We start from the raw sequence: 17,001 nt of genomic DNA, 5'->3' as shown, positions 1-17,001 counted from the left end.
GAGACTTTTCCACACTCCAAACATTTTTGCCAGCTATGGGACAAACTTCTGCCCAAGCTATGAGGTTCTGCAGGTTTTGCCTGCATTAAAACCCTCCTGATGGGAGGGTACCAGGAGGTGGCAGGCCTTTTGCTTTTATTTAAAAGAAAAAGGTGATCCATGACATCCAGTGAAGGAGTAAGAGACAGTCAAAGAAAAGCAAAATCCTTCCGTGTGCAGTAAATTGGATTAAGGCGACAAGAGACAAAAAATGTAATATAGAGAACAGAAGCTGCAGCAGACAAACAAACAAGTGGCACAAACCTTTAAGACTACTGAGAAATAAACATTTAATTAAAAAGCCAATCGCTAAGCAAGCAGGAAACGGTCCCTCAGCTTCACAGGAGCAGACAAAGATAGTAAAGCCTAACCAGCTGACTCCTAGTTAGAGAGACCTGAAGGTCAGGCTTAATTAAAACTCAGGCCACCCTGCCATTGGCATCTGTTTTACAAAATAAAATCAGATTCCCAGCTGGTATCTGGTGCCTTTGGCTGGAGAAAAAGACAGATCTCCAGCTCTTCCAGCACAGGGCACCAAACATTCCTGCCCTGTCACCAAAATCACTGGGGACACAAATATTTGCAGGCTTCAGATCGGGCACGAGGAGATCATAGCCAATTCCTAATCCATTTTTTTGTACAGGGCAGGTGGCTGCAGAGGCAAGGACGCAGCCAGGAGATGAAGTCCATGAACGCGCCAGTCGTTGCTCTCACGCCCAGCCACAATCCCATTATCAACGGTAAAAATTACTCGACTCTGTAACTGTGCTTGGCTACCCACTTCAACAGAGGGAGACGCGGATTTTGCCGGGAGTTCATAGATACAGTGAATCTATTAAGTTAGTATTAAGTTGTGCCCTAGGCAGGATTTTTCCAACCTACCGCTTTGAGTTTGCGTGGATGTGGCTCTCTGCCCTTCTTACTGACAATTTCACAAATCCTAAAGAAAACACCTTAATTTTCCTTCCCCCTTTTTGAGAGATTAATCCCAGGAAACCACCAGCTCCCCGCAGTATCTATAATCCACCCCTACTGCTTTGTATCAACTCCACAGCAATTAGGCACCTATTTTGCTGCCGACTGCTGCTTTTCATCCAATTGCCCGTGTCGCATAATCATCTCGTCGTTTGGCTCGGATGCGTTTCTTTCTCCACTTGTTACCGCTGCTCTGGCACTTAAAACACAAATTCATCAAGGCAAGAACCGCCTATTCATCATACTTGCACGCCGTGGCTTAGCACGAGGGGCAGAAGGCCTCTCCAAGAATGCAAATAAACACCTCTAAGGAAAAGCACTAGGCAACAGACTAATTCATATAAAAACTTTATTAGAAATGAGGACACAGCCTCCCAGGAACAACATTCTACATTATCTCCCAAACTTTTACAGTTTAACAGCCATAATTAAATACAAGTAGCTACAAAAACGGTGCACACCTCTACAAAAGAAGGGAGAACTAATCCTCAAATCGCCATTGTTCCAAACATGGCCGGAGAAAGTGTTTTTCCACGGTGGTTTGCATGCACGTGGGCATGCAGACACCCACCGAGGCTGTGAGCTGGCACGCTGTGGGTGGGGGTTTTTGTTGCTTTTTGTCCTAGGAACCAGGATGGTGTTTGATCTTATCAGAAGTCTGTATTGCTTTAATTCAAAGAGAGGGAGAAAAGAGAAAATTGTTATGGCTTGATATTGCACCTCATATGTTATGCTGGGTAAATAGTTGGTACTTTCAAATCTTAAAATCCCACAAAAGTGACTATTATCCTATCACTAGTTTTATTTCAATGGTAAATAATTAATAATAATAATAATAATAATAATAATAAAACCCAGAGGTACTACTGTCACAGAAAAAAAGACCAGCCTCATTTAACCACCATCTACAGATGAGAAAATAAAGGATAAATAGGGCCTAGTTTATAAAAGCCTTTTCTTCTACTCATACCCAAAGAACAATCTCCCATCTAATGCAGGACCAGCTTTAACAGCGCTAATTTTTAGCGCATCAACCACTATATTTTTATTAGGGCATCAACCACTACGTTATGATTGCAATTCAGCCGCACGCTATTTAGTAGAAAACACAAAAAAGGAGGAAAAAATACTTAAAATATATCCATTTCTCAACTTCCTTGCAGGCGTGTCCTGTCATAAAAAAGAATTTAAAGCGAAATAGATATACAAAAGCTATTGTGCTCAAGTCAGCGGCGTATGTACACGTTAAAATCAGAACAATACAAAAAGTATTCTAGTAGCAAAGGCAACGTGTAATATTTTATATAAACAGTGTTTGAAAAGTATAAAATTAGGAAATAATGCATAGAAGAGCGTGTTTCACGAGCCCTGTGGCAACGTGTTATTCGCAGCGACGGCTGCGTTAGCAAATCCGTGCAGCAAAGGCAGAATTTACACCGGATCCCGGAATGAACAACTCACTGCCTGCAGAATTCGCTGGTTATGTTGGGAAGGGGGTAGGCAAAGAGGGAGAAATCCAGGATGTATTTTGGCAACAGCTCTTTTATCAGGCGGCGTTGGGTGTTGCACAGGTAGTAATGGAGCGTTTCCGCCGTCACGGGCTTGTACCACGACTGCCGCTCGGGGAAGCGGACGAAGGAGGGCGACCGGACTCGCTCGAGGACGTAGTTGGCGTCCGCGTTCAGCCGCTCGTAGGAGCCGATGAAGTCGTACCTGACGGCGCAGGGCTGGCACAGGTTGTAGATGGGCATCCAGTGCTCGTTCATCCGCTCCGCCTCCTCGTCCAGCAGGTACCGGAGAAACTCGGAGAAGGTCACGTCGTCGCCCGCCGAGTTCCCCCCGTTCTTCCGGTACCGCCTGACGATCTCCACCCCGTACTTCTGCTGGTACTCCTTGATCTCCCCAAATTTATTCCGGTAGGCCGACAGCAGCCTCTCCATGGGGTTGCGCACGAAGACGAACTTGTAGTAGTTCTTCAGGCGGTAGCTGATCTCGTCCGGCTTCATGTCGCCCAGGAACACCAGGTCGCTCTTGTGGTCCATCTTCAGCTTGACGTCGACGCTCTCCAGCGCCCCGTCCAGCACCTTCAGGATGCGCTTCCAGTTGGAGCAGGCCACCTTGGGCACGTAGCAGTACAAGAAGCGGTACTTGTCGCTGACCAGGAGGTGCCGGAGGACCGTCCGGCGCTGACCGGCCGGCAGCTCCCAGACGCTGCGGGGCATGGCCCGCTGCCCGCAGACGGCGCGGATGGTGCGGTTGCGGATGTCCCGCAGCACCTCGCGCTCCAACTCGCCGCCGGCCTCCTCCTCCTCCTCGCCGCCGGCGCCGCCGACGCCGATGCCTCGCCGGGAGAGCTCCCCCGCCGCCGGGTGCAGCGGCGGCGGCTTCACCTCGGCCAGGATACCCTTCTCGATCATGAGGAGCAGCCCGCTGGAGGCCAGGATCACGCCGAACATCAGCATGGAGGGCAGCAGCACGGTGCCGCCGCCGCCGCCGACCACCCGAGGCCGGGACCGGCTGCGGCCCGAGGCGGCCGCCCGCCTCACCTCCCCGGGGAAGGCGGGACGGGGGAACATGGCCTCGGAGGGGAATCTGGCCGCCGCCGCCGCCGCCTCAGCCGCCGCGCCGCATGCCGGGGACGGAGGGGAGACGGGGGAGAAGGAGGGCGGCTCGCCCGGCTGCCGGCGGCCCGATCGAGGCGGGGCGGCGGCCGGCAGTGACGGCCGCGGAGGGCGGGCCGCGGGCCGGGGGGGAGGCGGCGGCCATTTCGCGGCGGTTCCGCCCCCGCCGCTCGCGTCCCTGACGGGGAAGGGCTGAGGGCGGCGGAGGGAGGGTTCCCCGGCTCGGTGAGGAGGGAGGGAGGGAGGGAGGGGAGCGAGGCCGCAGCCGCCCGCCGCCGGCTTTCCAGTCAGCGCTCCGGCAGCCGGAGGGACGTCGAGCCGCCCGCCGGCGTCCGTCAGACATGGCGGCCTTCGACAGGGGGGCTGAGGGGCGGGCGGCCCACGCTGCCCGCTCCCCGAAAGGCGTTTGGAACGTAACTTAGGATAGACGTCCCGCCGGGGTCGGCTCCGAGTGACGGGGGAGAGCGGTTTACGAGCCCGGTGCGCTTCCCCAGCTGCCGTGGAGCCCTTCGGGGGCTGTGGGCGGTGGTACCGGCTTTAATTAAACGGCTGTCGGGTTTTCTGCAAGGCTCGGCCAAACTAGCCCTAATGAGCAGTTGGGCCGTGCTTCATTACCGCGCAGTTTTAACAGCCCAGGGGAGAAAGAGACGCAAGTTACCAGCCGAGCCGTGCACGGGCGGACGGGCCGAGGGCGGCTGTGCTGCCACCCGAAAGCCAAAGGGTGAGATTTCAAAAAGTTTGCAGGTATTTCCCCCAAAACAGCCACGAGCTGTAAGCGGCAGCTTGTCGTTAGAGCCGTGTCGGCAGACTGAGCAGCCTGTAGCGTCAAGCCAGCCATACGGATGGCGTTGACTACATACAGCCCTTTCCGGAGAAGAAATCATTTCATACTGGCATTGTTCTGCGTATTTTTCTTCGGTGCGTTTTCAGAGAGTACCACGGGGCTTCTGCGTCTTAACTAGTCTTGCAGGGACTCTCTCTGTCAAAAGCTTTCTTAACATCAAGAGAAAAAGAGCTTCCACTTAGTTTTCTTTGATCAAAAGCCAAGAGCATTTTGTCAGCCAAGGCAGATAAAGCATTTGTAGTGAAGTGCGAGAGCCTGAAGCTAGATTATTTTACAGTTTTATTTTGATGTCAATACAGCATTAGCTCTAGGAAGAGATGGTATTTTCTACCCTGCCACCAGCAGCACAGCCGTAAATCCGCACGCTCCGTAGCGTTACCAGGTTTCTGCTCTGATTTCAGAGGGCAGGTCCAAGGATCTGATCTTGATCTCGACAGCAGCATAAACCTGTGGCACCGAGACAAGAACCAGGTCTCCTTGGAAAGCCCTCAGCCCAGAGAAAAAGAGTCTGATTACAGTAAACTCCAGTACAGGCACTAATACTAGTGCCAAAGCAGCCAAGGGAAATTTTTATTTCTTAGAAGGCACGTTAGTCTGGCATCGTTTGTCCTCTTTTGTTTCTATTCACTCCTAACATCTATAGGTCTAGAGTAGTTACAGATCATAACAGAGTGGTTCTGAAAATATACTCCAGACTGCTGGAAATAGAAGACTGCACGATGTCAGCAGGTTTATTTTTCTCCTAGGTACTCAAGGGAACTTTGGTTTAAGGACTGGGTCTGAATAGCACAGGTAGCTGGTAGGATGCAAAGTCTCTACAGAAACAACACAGCCAAACAAATAGACGGGGTCAGGGAGCTGTTTCATTCGTTTGCAGGGCTAAACCCCATGTCACTGAAGAAGATTAACTGTGGTAATACTGAACGTGGGTGTTGCTCACTCTGGATGTTAATTAATTTGATTTTCAAAGCAGTTAAAAGAAGCCTCAGTATTCAAAGTATGCAAAACTATGGGAATATATTTCACAGGCAGATCCATTTCTTCAGAAAAGGTACATTTAGAAAATAAAATGTCACTGAGGAAACCCAACTTTAGGCTACTGCGGTTTGCCTACAAGTTTGTACTACAAACCACAAGTGGTGGAAGCGTTTAGTTCTTCATTACAGATTTACAAGGAGGATTTTTATAATTCACAGCCCCTTTCAAGGTGCTTTCAAACCCCACCATTTACCTTTGTCGCTTTATTCCAAATAGCTAGAGGCAAAATCCCCATGTTTTGGCTGAGTAAATACATATTCTGGCTCTGCCCCAATTACAGGAACCGCACAGGAGATGCACGTGGAAAGAGAAGGCCCGGCGATGACAGCATCTGCGAGAGTCTTGCTGATCCTAATGAGAAACTGTGAGCCTGGGAAGGAAAATGTGCTGTTTCATCTAACTGATCTGCTGACGCATGGTGCTGGTGCACTCTCGACAAACTTTGATGCTTGTTTCTCTACTGCAGGTAAGTATTTCTGCAGTAGTCATCATCCGGCTGCCTAGCCCAGACTGGCACATAATGACTAGCCACAGCAAACTGATGTTATCACTGGAGCTTGCCAGAGCATGCAGAGCATTGTGTTAAGAAACTACCTTAGACGTGGTCTAAAATAAATTGTACCAGCTCACACAGATGTAAAATTTAAGTGTCCGTCCCTTTGCTTTTCCACGTTTAAAGACATCCACAGCAGCTGCAAAAAATCCGTGCCTCTTGTAACTTGGACAGTGCATGCGGTGCACATTGCTGTTTGCCCCCCACACCAGCAGCACTTGTAACTGCATGGAGCAGCTTTCTCGGTCCACCCCCACTGCAAGTGCCTGGGAAAACAGGCAGGCTTTGCAGCATGCCCAATAGATTAACCAAAGCCAGCTGTCATTACTATATATGGGTAAATCATGGCCTGCGCGCCTTTCATCCATAGGAATCCTAAAGTCCCTATAAATGGTGCAGAAGAGAGACCCATTCACCAACCCCAAGTCCCAGTAAATTGTTCACATCCCATGGGCATACACAGCTCCATGGGACAAGGGAAACCTGCGGAACCCTGCCCGTGCAGATGCTCTGCCAGATCTCAGAGTGATCCTCATCTCCCTGGGGCTGTAGCAGCAGCCTCTTCCCCACAGTTACTACTTAGAGGGATGTAGAGAGGATTTTTGTAACTCACAGCACTTTTCAAGATGCTTTCAAACCCCAACATTTGCCTTTGCCTTAAGAGCACCACAGCAGCAGCAGACCTCCACCCCCAGGTAACTGCCAGCTGGTGTCAAATAATCCCCTAGGCCTTTTCCTCCCTCCTAATTCACATGAGCAGAAAAGCAACATTAAAACGCATTACTATTACGTGCATTACAATATTATATGCATTACACTGACCTAGACTCCCAGCATCATTTATGTGGGGCACACTCAGGTTTAAAGCAGGCTGCAGAACTCAGCCTTGGCTATCAGAAATGGTGGTCTAAGAAGGAAAGTGCCAATTCCTAGAGGGCATGGAGAGAAAGAGTGCAGGGCACCCCTGTCCTTCCAGCTCAGAGTGAGGTTGGACACTGATTGTCATCACAAGCACTGCCACGTGCCCTGCCAAGGCTCTGCTGGCCGTTTGGGTAAGATCAGATATTTATTTTGGTCTGAGAAACTGCACAAGGGAAGAATGCATGAGGCCCCTTGAAAAGCTTAGCAAGAGAAAGGAGGTTTCTTTAAAGAACAACACTCTGAGCTGATGCCAACTTTCCAAATGAGCCACGGGACAGTGACTCCTAACGTAGGCAAACGAGACCCCTTGGATGGATCTGAGCAGCTCCAGATCAAAAAGTAAAAAAAACAAAGGGAGAAGAGATCTGATGTTGTGGCTGCGTGTCCAGAGATTATCCAGTAATTTAGTATAATAAAGCCTCTTAACCAAGTGGATAAGCTTAGAAGCCATTTCACAATCAGCTCACTATGCAAGGCAGAGTTTCTTATCTCTAGGAAAAAAGTCCTTTTAAGCAGTCAAACATGCTAGATGAATATGCTAAATAATTCAGAGGAGATTGTTATGATAGGCTCGGTCCATCTCCTTAATAACAAAAATCACTACTTTCAAGGAAAATGTAGTGCTGAAGGATTTGCTTATCTTGCAACTGCAAATTAATTGATGTGCCGCTGGCTGAACTTGCAAAGACCTTACACTGTGCTTAGTTCCATTTTTCCCTGCTCCGTAGTGCATAACTATGAAATTGCTTTTGAACTGAGCCATTTCAGGAGTTTTAGTCCCTCCATGCAAGGAAAACTGCCATGCACCTACACGGTCAGTAGAAGCCATAAGAGCTCATCCCACCTTAGCTTTACCAGGCTTCCCGGCACAGGGGCAGGATGCTGATGCGCGGAGGGAGAAAGGAGCGTGTCCGGGTCCCTGGGGAGCGCAAGGACAGCGAGTCTGTGGGACAAGACACGGAGGCTGCCAGGAGCCTGCAGGGAAGGCAGCCAGAAGCTGCACGGCTATACATTCCCCCCCCAGGGGGTACACACACACCATATAGGAGCCAGCGTTACACACTGAAATATGCTCCAGCTGGGCAGGAGGTCAGAGAAAGTTCAGAAATCCCACAGGCGCCAGCACAACGGGGACGACATTTCGGCAACTCTGTCTCCGTGAGTCAGAGCTTTCCTGGTGCTGCCATGGGCAGCTGCTCCCAGGTCTTCGCAAAAAGACTGGGTCAATGCGCAGAAACCATTCCTAGGCTGAGCATATTCAATTTTAAAAGTCAGTAACAACCACAACTCCGTTTTTCTACCCTTTGCCCTCCACAAACCTGCTGACCAGTCTCTAATCCCTCTCAACCCTTTCAGACCAGGACTACCTCTGGCTACTGGATTCGCAGACATCAAACATCGTGGGTGTCAGCAGCCAGCTGTGGTTTTGCCATCAGTTTTCAACATGAACACATGTTAAATCCAATGCAGCTATGAAACCTGTGTTGCAAGAGAGTCTCAAAGTCTCTTAACACATTCGAGGTATATCTGCTGCTTTTTACAACAAGCAGTCGCCCGAGGCTCCCAAACAGCTCTTGCAGGGCTTTAATGAAGTTGTGAGTCCCGCAGGTCCTTTCAGGGAATCCTCACCAGCCTCATTACCTCCTCGCACACTTAAATAACGCAGAAAGTTCAGGACAGTCACAGTGATCTGCAGGAGCAGCAGCAGTAACCGACTTCCCATGGATGGCAGGGATGCTGCAGTGCCAGGGCTGATCCATGAAAATGGAAATTGCTGCAGGGTTTATGTTTTGCCACATCCTAAATAGTTGAATAGGCTGGATTAGTGATCCAGTATAAGTGTGCTGGACAAGACATTGTTTCCAGTAAGAAAATAATTTCAGAAGGGTTGACTGACTCACGAAGACATGCTGTTCTCACTGATGCAGGTGTGGTGGGTGGTTAGAAATACTCCTTCATTACGAGTATTCTTCCCAAGCCTCAACTAAGCAGCAGAAATATCTGTTAAGAAAGGGCAATACAGCACGTCTCCTAATAATACTTTGCTGTGTCTGATGTCTCTGAGCAGAAATAAATTATTTACATTTCTTAATAAAACAAAATCAAACATCAGGGTAAGAAACAGCAACTTATTCCCAGCAAAATGGACGGAGTCAAAGCCCAGGTCACTGTACCATGCCCTGGGTGGGTTGCCAGTATGACCCCTCCGCAGCACCAACAAGTTTTTTGCTGTTTCCTGCTTGAATTTGTCTGACTAACATTTTTGTGACCCACTTAATTTCACAGGCAGCAGAATGAGGACTGAATCTGCTCCAACGCCTCCAAAACCTGCAGCATCTTGTCTCTGACACCAGAATTCATCGTCACAAGGCAAAAAAAAAATGGCGTGTGGAAAGGGACTGATAATTAACCATTTGACTCAGCCCTGTTTAAGATTTGCAATATCCTTCCATGTGTCAGGAGCAATAAATAGCCTGCAAACTGCATGCTTTGTCCCAGGAAATTTGTTTGAGGGGGAGGTTGGAGACTGGCAGAGGACGGCTGCTGGAAGATTATGGGTCTAAGCTGAAAGAGAAAGGCTCCGGCTGGAAATAAGGAGGAACTTGTCCTCGAGAGGACAGTCAGGCATCAGAGGGGCTTGCCTGGAGAAGCGGTGCCATCTGCGTGGAGTCCAGGCTGGCAGACTCCAAAATAATAGTGTCACCTTGGCAGGGCATCACATCACAAGTGTTATTCAGCTGTCCCCTTGCAACCTTTCATGGCCCCGACCGAGCCTTCGAAGAGGAGCCATTAGCCGATGGGGAAGAGCGCAGCCCCCCGTGCGAATGATCCCCACGCACAGCCGGAGGCACGCTGCCCGTGCAGGAGCCCACTCACCTGCCTGAAAAGCAAAGGGAAAAACAAAACGAGCCCCCAGCCCACCTGTTTCACCAAGACTTGTTTCCATTAAATGCAGTATTTCTTAATGCTGTTAACTCACAAAGGTCACGGGCTGCGATGGCGAACACGGCACCTTGTTCACCTCTCGGACGTGTTTCTTTTCAGACCTGGCCTTTAGACATGGGGGGAAAGGGTTGGGTTCGGGTAAGGAAATAAACGCATCCTTTCCCCCGTTGCACCCCAGGAGCGTTCAGGAGATCGCCTGGGACGGGCAGGGATGGAGCGAGGTGGGCAGGTCTCCACAGGTACCTGCCACCGAACAGGCGGGAGGTCCTTACTTGTGCGGTGAAGGTGGCAACGAGCACGCTGCGCTCCTCCTGCGCCGTGCAGGTCTCTGTGTGCTTTGCAGACACGGGGTTATCTCCTTCACAGCCTCACGCTGCAGATTAATCGGCGCTTTTACCGAGCGCTTGGATAACGACCAGCGTCAGCGAGGCCAGAATTGCGCTTGCTAAAATAAACCCCGAGATTTTACACGTGATGGGTGCGTTACGGGTATTATTTGGGGTGTCTGGGAGGGTTGCAGTTGAAGTGAGGAAGAAAACCAGCACCAGATGGCAGCCACAGCTGGATATTCGCAATGCAGATCCCCGTCTCCACCGCAGCGATCCGTACCGCCGGACCCGGAGGACCGAGTAAGCCCTGGGCTGTCCAGGGGCTGCGGCATCGCGGTTACATCCCCCGTGTGCTGGGAAGAGCCATGCCACACAGGGTCAAACACTAACCGCTGCCCTGGAAAGAGACAGTGGGCAAGTCTCGATCCAAAAACGAGATGCTGCGAGCAAAGGTTGATTTTTGTGGGTTTTGGTGGGGTTTGGTTTTGTTGTTTTGGTTTTTTAAAGGAATAAACATGTATGATTAATCTTAATGTTTCTATAAGTACAGCATATTTGGAAAGATGTTTCCAACGTTTTCAAGCCTTAAACGTATCAGCGTAAACGTGGTTTTGAAAATGAGCATTAAAGAGAAGGAAATTAGGGAGGAAACTCAGGATCTTGGTAAAGGAAAACAGAAAAGAGTGAGCAAACGCCATCCCTCATGAAAAATGCATTCGTATAAAACATGCACCGTTGTTAATTAGATCAAGGAATGGAAGTGACTCAAGCAAGAATTCCAGACTGACATCTGTCCCAAAAGGATCAATTTACAATAAATGTCAAGAAGAACAAAATAAGTAAGTCATCACTTATTGGAGGAATGGGTCTTTCTGCAGAAAACCACTGGAAAGGGTCCCCCCCCACCCCATCTATAAGTAATGTCACATTCTTTCCAAATTTTAGAAGAAAACCAATCAGAAATCTGCCCCAGGTGTTGCAATTCTCACACTAGATGATTCAGGACTGCGGTTTTGACCCTTTAACAAAGAAATCCTCTCCCCCCCCCCCAGTTTGTTATGCCATTATAGCCATGCCTACCTTCCCAGCGGCAATGGTCCTCCCAGGGACTGCGCCCGGCGGGGACGTCTTGCCCAGGACAGCCGGGGCAGAGCCAGCCGCAGCGGTTCCGTCGGTGTGCAGTAATCCTCACCACCACCTTCGCTAGCATCTTAAGGTAGCGGAAAAGTGGTTTATTCTCCAGCCAGGCCCACAATCATCCCCCTTAGATCACAATTTCTAATGAAACCCCTTGCAAAGAAAGAAAGTAAAATTACAAGTAAACTTTCTCAAATATTAGGGGGGGAAAAAAAAATAATCAGTTGGGAGGAAGCAGTCTCTTCTTGTAGCTGGATGAAGTCCCTAAAAATGGGGTGGGCATGCAGGCAAGCCCTATTGCTTTTCTGGATCCCAGTTTTCCAGACCCACACACGTCTGCGGCATTGCTGTCACTGGGCGTTAAAGCGATTCCCGGTATTCCTGAGGCAGGGAGATCCCTTTGGGAAATCAATTCCCACGGGGTATCCCAGCTTTCATCTCGCAGGGAGGCGAGAACAAAACCCAACCATGCTGGTTTGCGTGCATGAAAACGGCTAATACGGTAAAATAAATGGCACTAATATGCCATATAATTCCCTTTTTATAGACTGTAATTATACAACGTGGTATGAATCCAGCCCTACTTACTCCCTGCACTTCGGCTGCGATACAGAAGGGGGCTGCGCTTGGTAACAGAGAAACATCTCCCAGCCTGGGACGGAGGAAAAACATTTAATTGCCACATCACCCTCACTCTTGAGCAATTTCGAGTCCCCCACCTCCAGAAATTAATATCCTCAGCCCCACTGATAGCAGAGGATGGCTGGCTCCCCTGCGGGGGTGGGAGTATGTGTGTCATATGCGTACCTATGAGGGAAAAATAGGAAAAAAGAAAAGAGTTCTTAAGGCAAGGGGACCTGGGAAAGCACAAACCGCTGCTCCTTCACCCTCTCGCCGCTGCTCTGGCTGGCCAGCACAAGGCTGCAAAGGAGGCCGCGCTCTGCTTTTTAACTCGGGGCTCAAGGTCTGCCAAAAAGATGGCTAGTGCTGCTAACAGAGAGAAACTGCAGCCAGCTTGGTGCGGTTTAACCTCTACATATTAAAAAAGAAATAAAAATCAGTATGTGCAAGGGACAGGGGAAAACCCAGAGACTTTGCTCTTGTGCCCTGAGCCATGGCGTTAAGGAGTAGGGAGAATTTACCTTCTGGAGAGGAAGGGAGGAAAGGTTTCTTAGAGCTCTTCCCAGAGCACTTAATGCTTTCAAAACCACGACATTCCCAGCACGTGAAGCAATAACACTGGGGGAAGAGTCACAAACTGCTTCCCAGCGGGAAATCCTGCCGAGTTTCTGTAACCTTCTCATTTATCAAGTGCTAAATGCGCCCGTTCTGGCTTTCCTAGGGGCTTCTCCATGCAGGTGCCTGCCCTCATCCCGGCAGAGAACCAGCACGATCACCACATCCCTGCTCAAACAGCAGCATGGGAATAGCAGTAAGCACAGCTGTGAAGAAAAGCTGGATTATTGATGAAATTATTATATTATGAACCATGTTATTTATGGGTGCAGAGAAAACTCGGAGCAATGACGAAAACTCCTTCTAACAGACTGGCTGGTGTTTAAGAGATGTGTGCAGAGGGGCCAATGTCTTTTCGGCTTTGCTCTACCAGCCACGCAGAAAAGCACAGCATCACCTGTGCCGGGGTTTGCGACACACGTCTCTGACGTCCGAGAGACCGAATTAATTTCACACAAGATTCGGCTGGGACCCAGATAACGGCTATTTCACCCTGGCGTTCCTGGCTCCTTATTAAGTACCATATGCACATGCTTCCCCTGTTGGGTAAATGCAAATTAACAAACGAAGAGCATGAAAAAAAAAATCCCTCCCTGCCTGGCGCTCGGAAGCTTTTTGATGGGAGCGTGCTGCGTCCTCAGCGCTATGCCAGAAACCAGGCAGGTGCCGGGAGATGCCGGCAGCCCTTCGCCGGGGGATGCAGTCGCACGGGGATTTGCAGAGACCCTGGGGAAGGCACGGCCCCCGGCAGCTATCCCGGCCGTGGTGTGCAAAGCATCATCTCTTGCTTTCTTCCTTCATCACAAACCTCCTCTGAAATCTTGCACATCTAACAGAGGACAAAGTTTGCAGGCACGTAGGCACCGGCTGCCGCCGAAACCGCGCACTCCCAACCCTGTTTTGCCGAGCTTTTGCTCGATATCCTTTCAAAAATACCTCTCCGTTAGAACAGCTTGTTTGTCCGTTTTCTAATACACATATTCCAGTGCTCCTGCCACTATGGAGAGCGGAAGAATATTCATTGAGATGCAGGCTTTTTTTTCAGCATTGTTAAATTGATTTGCTTTTAAGAATTACTGGGCGGTCGAACCTGCTCCAACTCCAGCATGTTTTTGCAGAGCGCTCTGGAGAGGTTTATAGAGATATTAAAATTAAATACAAAGCCACAGAATAAATGGTGCTTCCATTCAGCGTATCTTGTAAATCCAGTTTAAATTGTTTCCTTTATTAAATATCCTTTCCTCTTAAAAATGGATTAACCGCTCTCACTGGAGGCTCTGTCAGAAAAGCCATCTCATCTCTATAGCAACAAGTCACACAAACGCACCCCTCGCTTCCACACCAGTTACTTGGCTTCGTAGGAGCCGGTACATCGTCCCATTTCAAATATCACCATTACAGCATTTCCCGTTATTAATTACCTCCCCGAGGCCAGTCCTGAGCGCAGCACCGTGACTTCACATTGCACCGGTGGTTCCTTTGCAAAGACTTGCGGATCCCGTCCCATATTGAACACATGGATAGTGGTTGTACGCGTTTCCCGGAGAGGCAGGCAGTGCTAGCCTGATTTCTCCTCCATTCCCCTGATTTTAGGCACGTTGCTTTCCTTTTTCTCAACAACTATCCTCAATTTTTTCACGCTGCCCAGCAGCCGCTCGCCTTGGCACGCGATGCGGTGGCCGTCCCCAAAGCTTTGCACTGGGGGAGTTTAAAGCAAGGGGCCCTGCAGAGCTCCCGACCCATGTTTCAGGCTGGCATTTGGAAGAATGTACCTTCAACCCTGCGGTTAAAGACCCTCATAGCATCATAGGGAGAATTCACGTATAAGAGGCTGGTTTAGCTGAATTTCTGGGGTTTGCAGGAGACTGGAGCGGTGTGGTCCTGGCCGGTTCCCACCACCACGCAGGCTCCCAGCACAGCTCCCTTCCCTGGGGCTGGATGGGAATTACCTTTCCGCTGATGGCTTTTATCCCAGGAGACAGCCTCCAGGAACTTATATCTTGATGTTTCGGGAAAAATGGTGCTGTGCAGGGTGACCTGCGGCTTTCTGCTCCTCCCAGACCCCGAGGCCGCAGCAAGGAAACGTTTCAGCCTCTGGTCCCAGCAGCGCACAGGGATGTAGCAACTTGCAGAAGCAGCAGCTAGAGATGAACATTAAAAGCCTAACCTCATTTTTATTCAGCTTCAAATGAAACAGCCAGGCCGGGAGCAATACAAGAAGTGGCTTTGAGAGGCTACGAATGCTTTCCCATGGAGCCTGCGCCGAGCGGAGCTGGCGTCTCGCTTTTGCTGCTGGTACACAGCTGAAGTATTCATAGCAGCACTTACCTGGCAGCGGGCAGAGCCAACAACAGCACGTAGGGATTAGAGAGCAGCCTGTTTGGTCTGCTATCTTCCCCCAAAACCCCCAACTCAGTCGGCCGAGCTTTTTTCCTGTATCAATGGGGTGAGAAGGGCACAGTAGAATTGGGGAATTGCTCAGGCTTCAGGTCACTGGGGACACCAGGTTAATGCGGGGATGTGCATTCCTTCTCCCCGGGTGGCACCAACTCTGCCAGGGGCTGATCCTGCCGCCGGCGCTGTGGCAAACCTCACACAGACACGCGCGCTGCTGCTCTGGCACAGTTCATTTATCAGCAGCCGCTTTAAAGGGACCGAGCTGGGAGAGTGACTGAGTGCTCCGTCACGTTAATATGACGGTCCAAATTGCTCCCGTCTCTTGGCTGAGATGAATTTTGGCACAATTACAGTCAATTATAATTAGCGGCATTAAAGCAGCAGTTAAATGTAACCAGGAGCTCGTGGCTTTTGCTCCGGGTGGGAAGGCACTTTGGCAACCAGAGCAAGTCCTGAACGCTGCTTCGTGTTTGCTTGGCTGGGAGATGTGGGGAGCGAGGCGCATGGTGGTAAAGTCCCTGGGAAAGCCCCCCCCAGCAGTACGTGCCAGGAGCCCAGCTGACATCTTCCCTGGCAAAAGGAGCTACTCCAAAACAAAGCGCCAAGCCACGGAGCGAAGAGCTGCACCAGCATCTCCGAGGCTGCGGGAAACCACAGCAATAATGCGGACCAACCGTCCCGTGCTTCTCAAAGGACTGAATCCCCAAAGCTCAGGATGCGCTTTTGAACATCTCCCACCCATCCAGCGTGCTTGTCCCAGCGCCCAAACCTTACCCGAAGCCTCTGCAGGTGCCTGCAGCCCCAACTGCTCCTTCCCAGCACCCCATGTGCCACCTTCCCCCCACAATTCCGACGATGCTCCGTCACCTCCAGACATTGCATGTGGAAATGAGGGGAGATGCAACGCAGCAGGCTGGCTCTTCCAGTTAGTTACCTTAATTACTGTTGGGTCATCAAAACCAGACGTGGAGCCATACCATGAGATCCTTAGCTGGCCAAAGCAGGGCGGGATTCTGGTGGCAATACACCTCTCTACTTCACAGCCCACCTCTGCCGACGCACAGCATCACCTCCAAGGACGACCCTGCGGCCAGCGGGACTCTGCCGAGGTGGCAGCAGCAAAGTCCCTGGCAGCATCAGACACGGTACAAGAGCAGCAGTTTGCTGAACGTCAGATAGAGGAGAGCTGGATACAACTCAGCGCGGCTCCCTCGGGTAGCAGATTTCAACAGTAAATCCAATTTTGTTTGACATTAATCCCAACTTTTCAGTCCGCCACAGATTATCCTTTTGACGACGGCTTGCCATGCGGGAAGAGCTGGGACAGAAAAGCTTTTTCTCGGTTCTCTTTTTAATTGACCCCTACGAGAGACTGTCCCTGCCTGGCAAAGCGCCGGAGCTGGCCAGAGGCGTGGGGCACGCATGGGGCGCAGGTTTCCGCTCCATTTCTGGCACCCACATTACTGATGCCTCTGGGCAGCCCAGTCACATTAAATACAACTGGAAAATCTCAAATTGGTTCTTCAGCAAAAATCCGAGGCTGCAGGGTCAGGAATATCATGCCTGCTGACCCCACACCGGCTTGCAAATTTAAATGTCAGAGGATGAGCTCCTTACTCTCTTTGGGAAGGTAATTCACAGCTTAATACACTTCATTACCAAGACAGTTTCCTTTTTCAGCCTAAGTTTCTCATTTTTATCCGCTTCTCCAGGTTTGTGCCTAACCTGCCCGCAGTTCCTTGAGAGGAGCTGTGCTCTAACAAGGCTCCTCGTTAAATGTGATGGGCACATCACAAGCAAAAGGCAGGGATCCTCTAGCAAAAACCCTAATCCCATGAAGTCCAACCGGGAACTCAACAAAACCAGGCTACGATGCTGGCAGGGCTGTAAGGGGACAGCGACTAAAGCAGCTTGGGAGCAGCAGGCCCAGCTCCCTGCACCCCTGACGGGACAATCTCAAGATCT

The 17,001-nt window shown here is 50.3% G+C and overlaps 2 protein-coding genes across 2 annotated transcripts; both read right to left on the bottom strand.

Moving 5' to 3' along the window:
* Positions 1–1,367: 1,367 nt before the first annotated feature.
* Positions 1,368–3,717, bottom strand: LOC126047428 (carbohydrate sulfotransferase 14-like). Its single transcript, XM_049821042.1, has one exon. The coding sequence runs from the start codon at positions 3,588–3,590 to the stop codon at positions 2,472–2,474; it is 1,119 nt and encodes a 372-aa protein (XP_049676999.1). The 5' UTR covers positions 3,591–3,717; the 3' UTR covers positions 1,368–2,471.
* CHST14 (carbohydrate sulfotransferase 14) lies at positions 2,472–3,590 on the bottom strand. Its single transcript, XM_049821397.1, has one exon. The coding sequence runs from the start codon at positions 3,588–3,590 to the stop codon at positions 2,472–2,474; it is 1,119 nt and encodes a 372-aa protein (XP_049677354.1).
* Positions 3,718–17,001: the final 13,284 nt, after the last annotated feature.

This window comes from Accipiter gentilis, chromosome 17, assembly GCF_929443795.1.
Source record: "Accipiter gentilis chromosome 17, bAccGen1.1, whole genome shotgun sequence".
NCBI lineage: Eukaryota > Metazoa > Chordata > Aves > Accipitriformes > Accipitridae > Astur > Astur gentilis.
This window is presented reverse-complemented; position numbering and strand designations above follow the sequence as displayed.